Here is a 12,929-nt window from a genome sequence, read left to right as displayed (position 1 = left end):
AAGTTGTCCAAACTTCAGATTTTAAACCCAGGTTCAATGTTGGAAAAAGGTGCATTCTATATATAAACCAAAAGTCACATTGTCCCAGGTCTCATAAGGTGCCACTCAGAGACCCTTTAAGCAACATAGGGATGGGTTGGGGAGCAGGGGCAGGCCAGGGTGTTAGCAGATGGGGGACCTCAGGTGCAGTAGTCTTAACATTACAATTTATTGGGTTACAAAAACTTGCAAAAGTTTGTCACCCATCTTTCTAGATGCTTTTGCAACTCTCTCCATCCATATATATATGGATAGAGAGAACAGCTGATCTTATATATTTACTGTTTCTATAGTATTTTAAGACTTAGGATATGTATCTAATCTCACAGCAATCAGGAATGCAGGTGATGGTCAGAACTTACTTCACTGAATGCTGTAGACCTAAACTTAAGTTTTTCCCTCCAGATATCCACTTACATTTCTCAAAATCTTTGTTTTTCATCATCGCAGTACGATCATTTACTTTTGTTACTGCAATTCTTTTAGAGCTCAAAGAGTTTATGATGTGAAAGGAACAAACATAGCACTATACAACATGAATAATGCGATTCTTTCCAATTGGATTCTATGGAAAGACATGATGTATAAAATACCTTTGATTTTGAAGGGAAAAAAGAAGGAAATTTTTTTTTAGAATGCATCATTCTATGTGTCAAAGAAACAATTTTTTTTAGAATGCATCATTCTATGCGTCCATTAAGTGTTCTGGATGTGAGAAGGTAGGATCCGTTGCGTTAAAACGACGTCGTTGATGGTGCTCGATTTGTGTAGTGAAGTATGGAAACGGCGACGTTTAATAGGGAAACTGAAACCCACATTAAAAAGTAGGCCCCACAGACTCCTGAGTGAGTGGTGACCAATCACCACCCTCCCCTCCGCTCTCCACCACTGTACGTCCAACATCCCAAACAATGTCCAAACGCAAACCCCAGTCCCCATGTTCGCCTCTGCAACTCTCTCCCCTCTCCTCTCCGTCCCCCATTACCCTAACCCTAAACCTAACCATAGCTCTAAACTCTCCTTCACTCGCCGCCACTTGCTTTTCCTCTCCACCTCCTCCCTCTCCGTCCCCTCCCCTCTCTCCTCCTCCGCCATACCCCAGCCCCCTCCCCCTCCCGACACCACCGTTACCGACCGCGTCTACATGGATTTTAGCATCTGCCCCACCTCCTTCCGCCCAGAAGCCGACGATTGTCGGGATTCTCTCCCGCTCGGCCGCCTCGTCATCGGCCTCTACGGCCACCTAGTCCCGCTCACTGTTTCCAATTTCAAGGCCATGTGCACCGGTTCCTCCGGCTCCTCCTACAAGAACACTCTTGTTCAAAAAATCTTCCCAGGTCAGTTCTTCGTTGCGGGCCGTCAAGGCCGCCGCGACAAGGGCGAGGTTCGACCGCCCTTGGATTTGGCGCGAAACACCGAGACTGTTGATTCTAGGGCTTTTGCTCTCCGGCATTCAAAAGCCGGTGTTGTTTCTCTGTGTTTGTCGGAGAACGATGATGATGATGAGATTAAACTTAATCCTGATTACCGAAATGTCGAGTTCTTAATCACCACCGGCCCTGGGCCCTGCCCTCAACTCGACAATAGGAACATTGTTTTCGGGTCTGTGCTTGAAGGTAATTTGAGAATTCATCTGCATTGCCACGGTTTTATGCATTTATACTACATTTCTACGTCATTTTGAATTTGGCTGCTTGGAAAGGACTAATTATTTAAATTTAACTCATAATGTAGCTAATTCAAGCTGTACCAAGTAATTTTGAAGCAAAATGTTTGGTCTGTTGACTAGGATTCTTGGGCAATTTGAATAGAAAGTGTTGATTCTCTTTGAAATTCAGAGTTTGTAATGGTTATGTATGTAGTTTCACCCCATAACCTTCCTTAATGGACTGCTTGCAGTCTGGCACCGTGCAAGGCCATTTGCCTTCCACTTCTCAATGTTTGTGTGGAGATTCTTCTGTCTCTTTCTGCATCACCCATTCATCAATTATTTAAGTGGGAGTACAGTTATATTCTTATGTATTCTGCATTATGGAAATCCATTTCTTGGAATAGCACAAGGTTCTTGTAGTCTTCTTATTTACTATGTCCTTATTCCTTCCCTTATTTGAGTCTCTGGTTTAGATTCTTCATGTCACAATGATCCACTTCCAGCATTGCCACCATTAGGGCTCTCGGTATATGTCTAAACCAGCTTGTTTCATTCCCCATTTTATTCTTTTCAAGGATTCTTCTGTATCTACCTACTTTGGCTCCGGTGGCATGGTGCTGGTAGGTGGATAGGGTAGGTTCTTGCTGGATTACCAATTTTTCCAAAAGTATAAGGTATTAGGATTTGGACCCACAATGTGTATTGTGCTCCCTAACACTATCCTTCACATGCAGCCTCATATCCACATGTGGAGACTGGAGAGTCAAACAGGTCCATAGGTAAACAAATCATAGACAGCCTCCTTTGAGTCTACACGTCCTCAATAAATTGAGGACATAAACATGCAGTGAGGTTCAAACTCGTGAAGTCTTACTAATTGAAGCTTTGATATCTGGACTGTCTCCTTTGAGCTTATATGTGGGCTCAATAAATTAAGGAAATAAACATGTGAAGTTTAAACTAATGAACTCCTGCAAAATGAAACTTTGATATCCTGAAAGCTTATACTATTACGATTTAGGCCCATAACAAATGTCATGCTATCTGACAATTTTAGTTTCCATGTATTTAAAAATGCTACCATTACCAAGGAACCTTTTAGCATTCTTCCAAGCGTTAAAAGAAAACTCTCAGGCATTTGGAGCTACCATATCATGCTCCAGCCAAGATATCTGTATAATCATATCATTGTTTACCACATTCCATTTTAAGCAACAGGCTACACTCTTATTTCCATTTTCCTTTCTCCATATAATAATGGTCCTTGTTCCAACTAGGATCAGGGTTGTGCTTATGATCTCAAGGAAACTTGTTTGTGTTCAACTGTTTCCAAGAGTGTGAGGTGCAAGTTAAATATTCGGGCACAAGTTGCCTGACTTATGGAATGCTGTTGTAAAGTTGTTTTACTTGAACAAGCTTAGGATTCACGTTGTCTTGCAATATGGTTTTCTGTTTAAGAAAATCAAAGATCATGAGGCTTATCCCACTTCACCAGTTGCATCATTTTTATTGTTCTTTTAAGATGCTGAATGTGCAGTAGAGGCATCATTCTCCTTTGTTGACTAGATTGTTCATCAACTAACACCTTTTCGCCTGTAATAGTTGTTATCACTGATCAGTAAACAATGTGTCAGTTACTTTTAGACTTCCCCCCAATCTCTGGAGTTAACCTACAGTGCTAAAAAACACCTTAGATATAATTCTGATATGTCATCTCTTTCAAATGGAAAAGAAAAAAAAAAAATCTTAGAGAACCCTTCTGTTCGCTTACGACCATGCTGGTCATATAATCATACAGTGCAAATGAAGTAAATTCGTTGCACATTGCACTGATTTACTGCAATTCTAACATATGCATGAAATGATTTGGAAGCTGAACATTTCATGCACACTTGCATGCACATCATAGAGATTTTATGGAATAAATTCCCAAAATAACTGGTCTTGCTATATTATTGGAATGTGCACTTCTCATGGCTGAAATTGAATTGGATACCAGGGTTGGATGTCGTTACAGCCATAGCTTCCATCCCCACATACAAGCCCGCCGAGCGAATTCGCCAATTAAATGATTTGGCAGAGTTTCTTGGAGATGATAGAGCACCGATTGCCCGAGCTACGTGGAACAAGCCTCTTAAAACTGTTTACATCAGTGACTGCGGAGAGCTCAAAGTGACAAAGCCTTCCCTTTCTCCTAGTCTGCCATAAATGCAATTTTCCACTCATGTACACTCAATGGCCGCCTGCATTTTGTAAATTACTCCCATGTATTGCTCTTTTCTTCTCAAAAAGGGATTTGTTGTAAGTTAACTGCATAAAGAGAAGAACAAAAAAGGGAGAGATTTAGGGAAACATTTGATGCATCAAATTTATTTGAATGCTACATGGTTCAAATCATTGCGCAAATGGCCAACATCAGGCACTAGTTAAGGCTTGAATTAAAACACTTTGGCTAAATTTAATTTGCTTGCATATGGTATGAGATAGGATAGAAATATATATATATATATATATATATATATATATTTAATATTTAACTAGATAAGATAAGTGATGAGATATATTATATATATATTTTTAGATTTTTTATTCATATAATATAATTATCCTAAGTTACCATATGAGATATATATAATCCATGGGTCATTCATTTATACTTACTATCCAATTTTTATTTTTATTTTAAATTTTTTATGTTACTCATTTTGTAAAGTATATCATTTTGATGAAAAAGTTAAATTTATAATATAAAATATGCCTTAAAATAATACTAATATATGCATTATTTAATATAATGTTGAATGTATGTAAATTATTTTCTATATTTAATAAAATAATATAATATTTTTATTTGTAAATTTAAAATAATTATGAATATTATTAATAAAGAAATAAAAATTTACTTATTAAGTTATAAATTATAAAACAATTTTCAAATAATACTAAATATGTGAAAGACTTTAAGTTTTTATTTTTTAAATAGATTTTCATTTTGAACATTGAACTAAAATATGTTTTTTATTCTTTTTATAAATCAAATGTAAGTATAAAATAACATATCTCATATTTGTGGGATATCATTTCCATTGAATGTAGTATTAAAGGATATCACATCCACAAGAAAGGATATATTTATTAATGGGATATTGTTAGTTTAAGGTTTCTTTAATTGTAATTTTGATGATAACAAAACAAGGTTAAGTTGTCGATGAATTTATTATAATTATTTATTTTTATAAATTAATCCAATTAAGAAACAAATAAGAATCAAGATGGTTTCTCATGGACTTAAACATGATAAAGCATTTTAGGAATATATTTTATAAGACTGAATGGAGCTTTAGGAGTATTTTGTATTGCATTTCCTTTTATGCACCTAATTCATTCAAATTGACTTCAAATAGTTCGTTTTTATTTCAAAAGTTGGATGAAAATTTGCGTTAAAGAAAAACTAAGTCTAACTTGAGCAAAATCATCTCAAAAGGTTTTCTCAAATTTGTCTTGAGGCATCAATTAATTTATCCATGAAGTTTATTGCTTAAAACTTAACTTTTATGAAATCTAGCTAACTAAAAGGGCATACCAATTGATTGTCAAAGTCGAGTGGAGACTCTTAGAAATAACTCATGAAGGAATTAATTAAGTTACAAAATCAAATATTAATATTCTTGTGTATAGGTGTGGGTTATTCTCAATGAAAGATGATCAAACTATTGTCAAAATGTTTACTAGATTCACCAATATCACTAATAGGCCCCAAGCCTTAATACATGAAATCAAAGAACATGATGAAGTTCTTGAGGTCCCTTTCCAAGAAATAACAAGTCAAAGTCATGACAATCCAAAAGGCAAAAGACCTCACCAAATTCCTATGAGGAGTTGGTTGCTTCGTTAATGATTTAGGAAATCACAATGAAGAATCATAAAAAAGTGGAACAAGAAGAAGAAAAACATAACTCTTAAAGCCTCAACAAATGAAGAAGAAAGAAAAAGAAGAAAAGGTTCATGAAGAAGATGAAGATCTTACATCTATTTCAAGAATGTTCAAAAAGTTTACAAAACTTCAAATGAACAAATGAAGAAAGATTCCTTACACAAAAAAGAAGTATCAAATAAAAGAGAATTTTCAAGCAAAGACAAGGAGAAGAGTTATTGGAGCCAAAATATGTGCTCCAATGGCACATAAACACCACAATCTATGCATTATAAAAGGCTTGAATCACCCAAATTTACTTGAGTAAATGCTAAAATCCTAGTTATAGATCAAGATTCCATTTTGAGCTTTATTTTAGGTTAAAGAAATGAAAAGAATGTTAAGTGCAAAAGTCATTTTTAACTAAAGTGGAGTAAATGGTCTATTATGTCTAAAGAAATATTCAAGACGAGTGAGCATGAAATGCAAGGGCAAAACAAAGAAGTTATAAGAATTAAAGATGAGAAATTAATGTTATGGAGAGAGGTAGATGGTAGACAACTATGAGGAAGAATATTTAAAGCAAATGTAATCAAGCTCAAAATGAAATTTGAAACTCAAATCTAGCAACAACACATTCTCTAACTTTGACTTGAATTTTGAAGCACTTCTTGAATATGGTTTTATAAACTCAAAAAGTTAGAAATCCAAAGTGTCAAATAGTTTGCAAATCAAGGTTGAAACAAGGAAGGTGTTAGAAAAATTAGGCTAATCCAACCTATGGTAATCACCCTAGAGGGGGGGGGGGTGAAATGGGTGATGGTTTCTTTTTGCATATTTAAACTAAGTGAATGTAAGAGACAAATATATGCAAGTATATAATAAAACAATATAAAGACAATTTGCATATAAAGTAAAAGAGTAGGGAACAGAGAATGCAAACACAAGATTTTATAATGGTTCGGCGTAACTCGACCTACATCCACTCTCCTCTAGCTTCAATCCCAAGCTTGAGGTTCCACTAATTCAAGTCTTTTAAACCAAGCCTTCAAGCAACACAATTGGATTATGGTTCCAATCCACCCTCTTGGACTTTTGGCTCCAAGCACCCTTTACAAACCTCAAGAGATATCTCACTCTTAAATAACCCCTCAAGTGATATCCCACACTTGAGAATCTTACTCTCAAAGATATACAAATAATTGATCTCAGAAAATCCTAGTACAAAAACTTTAAACTTAAATGATACAAGAAAACTAGGATTGAATGGTGCACTAAAGATATGCAAGTTTTAGAACAATGGTGCACTCAAAACACTCTTCCAATGCTCAAATATATTCAAGAAAGGTTTGGGAAGGTTAAGCTCATGAAACAATGAAGATCGAAGTCTTTTTATAGAAGAAAAAAACCAATCTAGCCGTTGGGGGTTCGATCAATCGAGATGAGGGTCGACTGGTTGACTAGCCGTTAGCATTTAATGCTTGGCAGGTGACCATTGGACCTCGACCGGACCTCAACCTGCTCAACCAGACCTCGACTAGACCTCAACCATTTAAGGTTCAACCTTAACCGGTTGAACAACCATTATGGAAGAAATAGAAAGTTTTTTTGCACCCTCGACCGGTTGAGTTGGGGGTCGACCCGGACCTCGACCGATTGAGATGGGGGTCGACCCGGACTTCGACCAATTGAGATGGGGGTTGACCCGGACTTTGACTGGTTAAGCTGGGGGTCGACTTGGACCTCGACCGATTAAGCTAGGGGTTGACTTGGACCTCGACCGGTTAAGCTGGGGGTCGACCCAGACCTTGACCGGTTGACTTGGGGGTCGACCCATACCTCGACCGATTGAGCTGGGGGTCGACCCAGACCTCGACTGATTGAGCTGGGGGTCGACCCAGACCTCGATCGGTTGAGCTAAGGGTCGACTCAGACATTGATCGATTAAGCTGGGGGTCGACTCGGACCTCGACCGGTTGAGTTGGGGGTCGACCGATTCCTCATCTAGTTCAATCGGTTGAGCCGTTTTTGGCTCAACAACCAACTTTTTCAACTTAAAATATTTTAAACAATTTTAAAAAACATTTGACACAAGGTTTTAGTTGAAAATATGAAATCATCCAATTTTTAAAATATTTAAAACAAAATAACTCTTTGATAATTTTGGTGCATAAGTAAATAATGTAATGTATAAAAATCCTAATGCACCAACAACCTTACAAAGAGATCTTATGAAGCTTGAATCTTGAAAAACACTTCTCTTTGAGGTGGTCTTCTTCTTCATGATTTTTCCTTGGTTTGGTTTGTCTTTGTGATTGTCATTTTGGAAATCGTCTTACCTAATCACACTTGAGATATAATCATTAGTTTTAAACTTTATTTTGTTATCATCAAAACCGAGATTAACCAAACCTTGATTTCACAAAAGGTATTAGCAATTGAAGTAAATTGCACCAAAAAAAAAAAAAAAGGAAAAAAAATGAGAAAGAAGCCAAGTTCGCATAGTCATGCAAACTAAACCAACAAATGTATAATTCTAAAGAGTTTTGAGAACCATTTGCCATGCCTAAGTAAAATTAAACAAAATGAGGTTTTTTTAAAAAAAAGGTTTTTGGCAATATTTAACATGCCATTTATCTTTTTGCATATCCATACAAAACTTGAAGTTTTCATACAACCTTAGTATTTCTTGTGCAAAATTAAAGATTTTCATTATCACATGCCTCACCTAGGGTTAGATTATATAAATTTGCTTTTGTTTTAAGGTTTTAAAAAAGAGAACCGGAGAAGAGAGATTAATCTCCTTTTCTTGAATTCTTGTATGAAGTTATAGTTTTTCTTTTCTATTTTACTTTTTTGGCAACCAAACATAGGTTGTGATTAGAAATCATCTACCATGTATGGCTAATGTTATGAGTTCTAAAGATGTTTACATGAAGGTCAAGAATCCAAAAGAAAAGCAATAATCAATAATGTATTAGTCGAGTTTCCTAATGTTTTTATTTTTGAACTAATAGAAATAAATCATCTATGTTAATTTACTTTGGATAAGGTACAAAAGATTTTTATCAGGGTACTAATGATTCTTGAAAATACCTTAATCACTAATTAACACAGTTTGATCCTATTATCAATAAAATCTATGAATAAAGGCTTTGGATTGAATTAAACCAAAAGTAAAAATTAATCATCATATTTAATTGGTTAAGAGATTGATCTATGTTTTACAAATAAATATCTAAATTTCTTATGGAATATGGGTCTTAGGATTTGGATCACAAATTGACTTTAGTCCTAAACCTTGGTGTAGCCCCCCCCGAGGAGAGAGTTTTTTCTGGGATTATTTATCATCATTTTTTTGTTGCTTTTCTGAGGGCTCTCAAGTGGGCTGCTCTGGGTGGCGGCGAGATGGGACGCGAGACAGAGAGTAGGGGGGGGGGGCTGTCAAGGAAAGAGCGGGAAAGAAAATATCAAAGAGGAACCATCTTTCTCAGGTTGCTTTGGGGGGAGCTTGAGAGCGAAAAGGAAAAAGGGAAAAAAAGAAGGGTGAGATATCTGCAGAAGGGAGGGGAGACTTTTCTGGAGGCAGAGGACGTCCGTGTGGGGGGGATTCAGAGGAGAAAAAAAAAAAAGGGAGAAGAAAGGAGAAGGAGGGGCGTAGAGGACCACTGTTGGTTAGAGGGCTCAGGTATGGCCATCTTCTCAATTTTGGGTCTTCCTTTTTTTCGCTATTTCTATTCAGTTCATGCTGTGAATCTGTTCTTCTCTGTCATTGGGCTTTGATTGTTGCTTTGGCACCTTTTCTCTCCGAACCCCATGCTCGTCTCTGCCTCACCCACGTCCCACGCATGGCCGTCACCCTCACCTGTCTTCCTCATCACCCCTTTCTCTCTCTAATCGCCATACCCGACTCCACAAGGACTCCCAAGATCGCTCTTCTGCTCGCATGGAGTCCAAGCAAGCCTGCTGCCCCTCCCCACATCTCCTTGCTGCGCGCATCGCACCGGCGAGGCGCTTGCCCGTCTCACCAGCCGTTGCCACCACGCCGCGCCGCCGCTGCCATCTCTCCAGGACCACGCTGCCGCTGCCACCACGCCGCGCCGCCGCTGCCATCTCTCCAGGACCACGCTGCTGCTGCCACCACACCGCTGCCATAGCCCGCGGCAACGCCACCATCTTCGCCTGGAAGGGCGAGATCCTCCCGAGGCCCAGGAGCTGTCCACCAAGCTTGGAGAATCCGCGGCTCCGAGCACCGTCGCCGCTGCCACCGCGCAGAAAGGGGGGTGACGAAGGTGCCACGGCCAGACACGAAAGGGAGGGGGGGAACTAGGAAGAAGATGAGTCTCTGGGCCATCCATGCTAGCATTTGGACTTGGGCCTGCTTTTAAAGCCAAGCCCAAGCTTGGGACCCATTTCTGGCTTGCCCATTATAGGGATATTGGGCTTGGGGACAAAGTCCAGGGCCCATTTCCTAATCCCCTTTTAGCCCATTTTCAAGGCCCAAGGCCTATTCCCAATCTTTGTCCCCTTTCAAAGCCCATTATTATTATTATTAATTATTATTAACCATTGTTATTATTATAATTATTAATTACTATTATTAATTATTATTAATCATTGTTGTTATTATTATTAATCATGGTTGTTATTATTATTATTAATCATTGTTATTATTATTATTATTAATTATTATTAATCATTGTTGTTATTATTATTAATCATTGTTATTATTGTTATTATTAATTATTATTAATCATTGTTATCATTTTATTTATTATTGTTATTATTAATCATTATCATAATTGTTATTGTTATTATTATTATTATTATCATTAATTATTGTTATCATTATTATTAACTCAACTTTCAAAAATCTATTTATTATTATTATCATCATTAATCCAAGCTTTCAAAAACCCCATCATTATTGTTATTATTACCTCAACTTTCAAAATCTTATTATTATTATTATTATTATTATTATTATTATTATCATTGATTAAAACTTTCAAAACCTTATTCTTAATATTATTATTATTAATTCAAACTTTCAAAACCTTATTATTAATATCATTATTATTAATTTAAGCTTTCTAACTTCCAATTTCAAAGCCTAATTTATAAATATTCAACCTTCAAATAATATTTCAAAATTCCGATCTTTAAAATTCAATTCCGATTTCCGAAAATTCTCATACTCACTTTAATCTATTTAATTATTATTATTTTATGTATTTATTCTAAATTTCCATTTCAAACAATTCTTTAAAACTTCCGAATTTCAAATTTAATTTCTATTTCTGAAAATTCCAATATTCACCTCAATTTATTTAATTATTATTATTTTATTTATTTATTCTAAAAATTCATTTTAAACAATTCATTAAAATTTCCACTTTCAATTTTAATTTCTAATTCCAAAAATTCCAATATTCGCATTAATCTATTTAATTATTTTATTCTATTTATTTATTCTAAAATTCCATTTTAAACAATTCTTTAAAAACTTTCGAATTCCGAATTTAATTTCTATTTCTGAAAATTCTAATATTCACTTTAATTTATTTAATTATTATTATTTTATTTATTTATTCTAAAAATTCATTTTAAACAATTCATTAAAATTTCCACTTTCAATTTTGATTTCTAATTCCAAAAATTCCAATATTCACATTAATTTATTTAATTATTATTGTCTTATTTATTTATTCTAAAATTCCATTTTAAACAATTCATTAAAATTTCCGACTTTCGATTTTAATTTCTAAATTCCTAATCTCGAAAATTCACGTATTCCCATTAATTTATTTAATCATTAGTATTTTATTTATTTATTTTAAAACTCCAATTTAAATCAATTCTTTAAAACTTCTGATTTCCGAATTAAATTCCCAATCCCAAAAATTCCCATATTCCCATTAAATTATTTTATCATTAGTATTTTATTTATTTATTTATTTCAAAACTCCATTTTAAATCAAATTCTTCAAAACTTCTGATTTCCGAATTAAATTCCCAATCCCAAAAATTCCCATATTCCCATTAAATTATTTTATCATTAGTATTTTATTTATTTATTTATTTCAAAACTCCATTTTAAATCAAATTCTTCAAAACTTCTGATTCCCGAATTAAATTCCGAATCCCGAAAATTCTTATACTCTCATTAATTTATTTAGTCATTAGTATTTCATCTCCATTTTAAATCAATTCTTTAAAACTTCAGATTTACAAATTAAATTCCTAATCCTGAAAATTCCCATATTCACATTAATTTAATCACTAATAGTTTGTTTATTTATCTTAAAATTCTATTATAAACAATTCTTTAAAATTTCTGACTTCTAAATCTAATTTCTAATTTCAAAAATTCCAGCATTTCCATTCATTTATTTAATCATTATTTTCGTCCTTATTATCATTATTCCATTTATTTATTTCAAAATTTCATTCTTAAACATTTTTTTTTTTTTTATTTTTTTTTTTGAATCCCAATTTCCGAACTTAATTTCCGATTTCTAAAATTCTGATTTCTTTCAAGTTTGACATCCTAAAATTCCAACTCTTAAATTTAATTCTCAATACTTCAATTTTCAAATAAATCTCAAAAATCCAATTTTCTCTCTAACAGTTTTAATTCTCTTCGGGTTTCAAATAATCTTTGATTTCTCTTGATTTTATATAAGCATGAATGCTATTTTCATAATTTCAGAATAATGGAATTTGTGAGACTAATTCGTGCAAAATAGAATGGGTTTTGGTGGGGGCCCCACACGTGAGATTTCATGATTGATTGACTGATTGATCGATTCATTTGCCATGTGTGATCGATTTATTTTGTTCCTTGATATACACATAATCATTTTGCGTTTATTCACTAACCTCATTCCATGATAGCGCGTTGCTGTTTGCTGCTCAGGTACGCATTCACTCATTCTGATCATTCACTATACATATTCTGATTCTCATATATGCATGATTGATGTGAGTGTCCATTGACTTTCTTATTCGATTGCCACGTCAGTTTCACTTTATTAGTAGAGACCCGACTTTAGGGACTTAGAGGGGTGCTACGGTCTCTACCGTACCTTCCCGATAAGTAACCTGACCCCCGAACCTGATCCGGTTTTTCACAGACCATCTTTTCCAAAGAAAGGAGTCACACTTAGGGTTTTTCTTTCTTATTTCGTTTACCCTTTAAAAATAAAACAAAAATAAGTGGCGACTCCAAGTCAATTTTCTTAATCAAATAAAAATCAATTTTCCTAAATAAACAAATCGAGCTCGCCATCGAGTGGGAAACGCACTGAGCCGAAATGCGGGGTC

The 12,929-nt window shown here is 34.9% G+C and overlaps 1 protein-coding gene across 1 annotated transcript; it reads left to right on the top strand.

Annotated features, from left to right (window-relative positions):
- Positions 1-843: 843 nt before the first annotated feature.
- LOC100247841 (peptidyl-prolyl cis-trans isomerase CYP28, chloroplastic) lies at positions 844-4,087 on the top strand. The gene is made up of 2 exons (XM_002267851.4): positions 844-1,655; positions 3,690-4,087. The coding sequence occupies exons 1-2, from the start codon at positions 977-979 to the stop codon at positions 3,896-3,898; spliced, it is 888 nt and encodes a 295-aa protein (XP_002267887.1). The 5' UTR covers positions 844-976; the 3' UTR covers positions 3,899-4,087.
- Positions 4,088-12,929: the final 8,842 nt, after the last annotated feature.

Source organism: Vitis vinifera, chromosome 11, assembly GCF_030704535.1.
Source record: "Vitis vinifera cultivar Pinot Noir 40024 chromosome 11, ASM3070453v1".
In the NCBI taxonomy this organism is placed as follows: Eukaryota; Viridiplantae; Streptophyta; class Magnoliopsida; order Vitales; family Vitaceae; genus Vitis; species Vitis vinifera.
The sequence above is the reverse complement of the archived record's forward strand: the minus strand, read 5'-3'. Positions and strand labels throughout refer to the sequence as shown.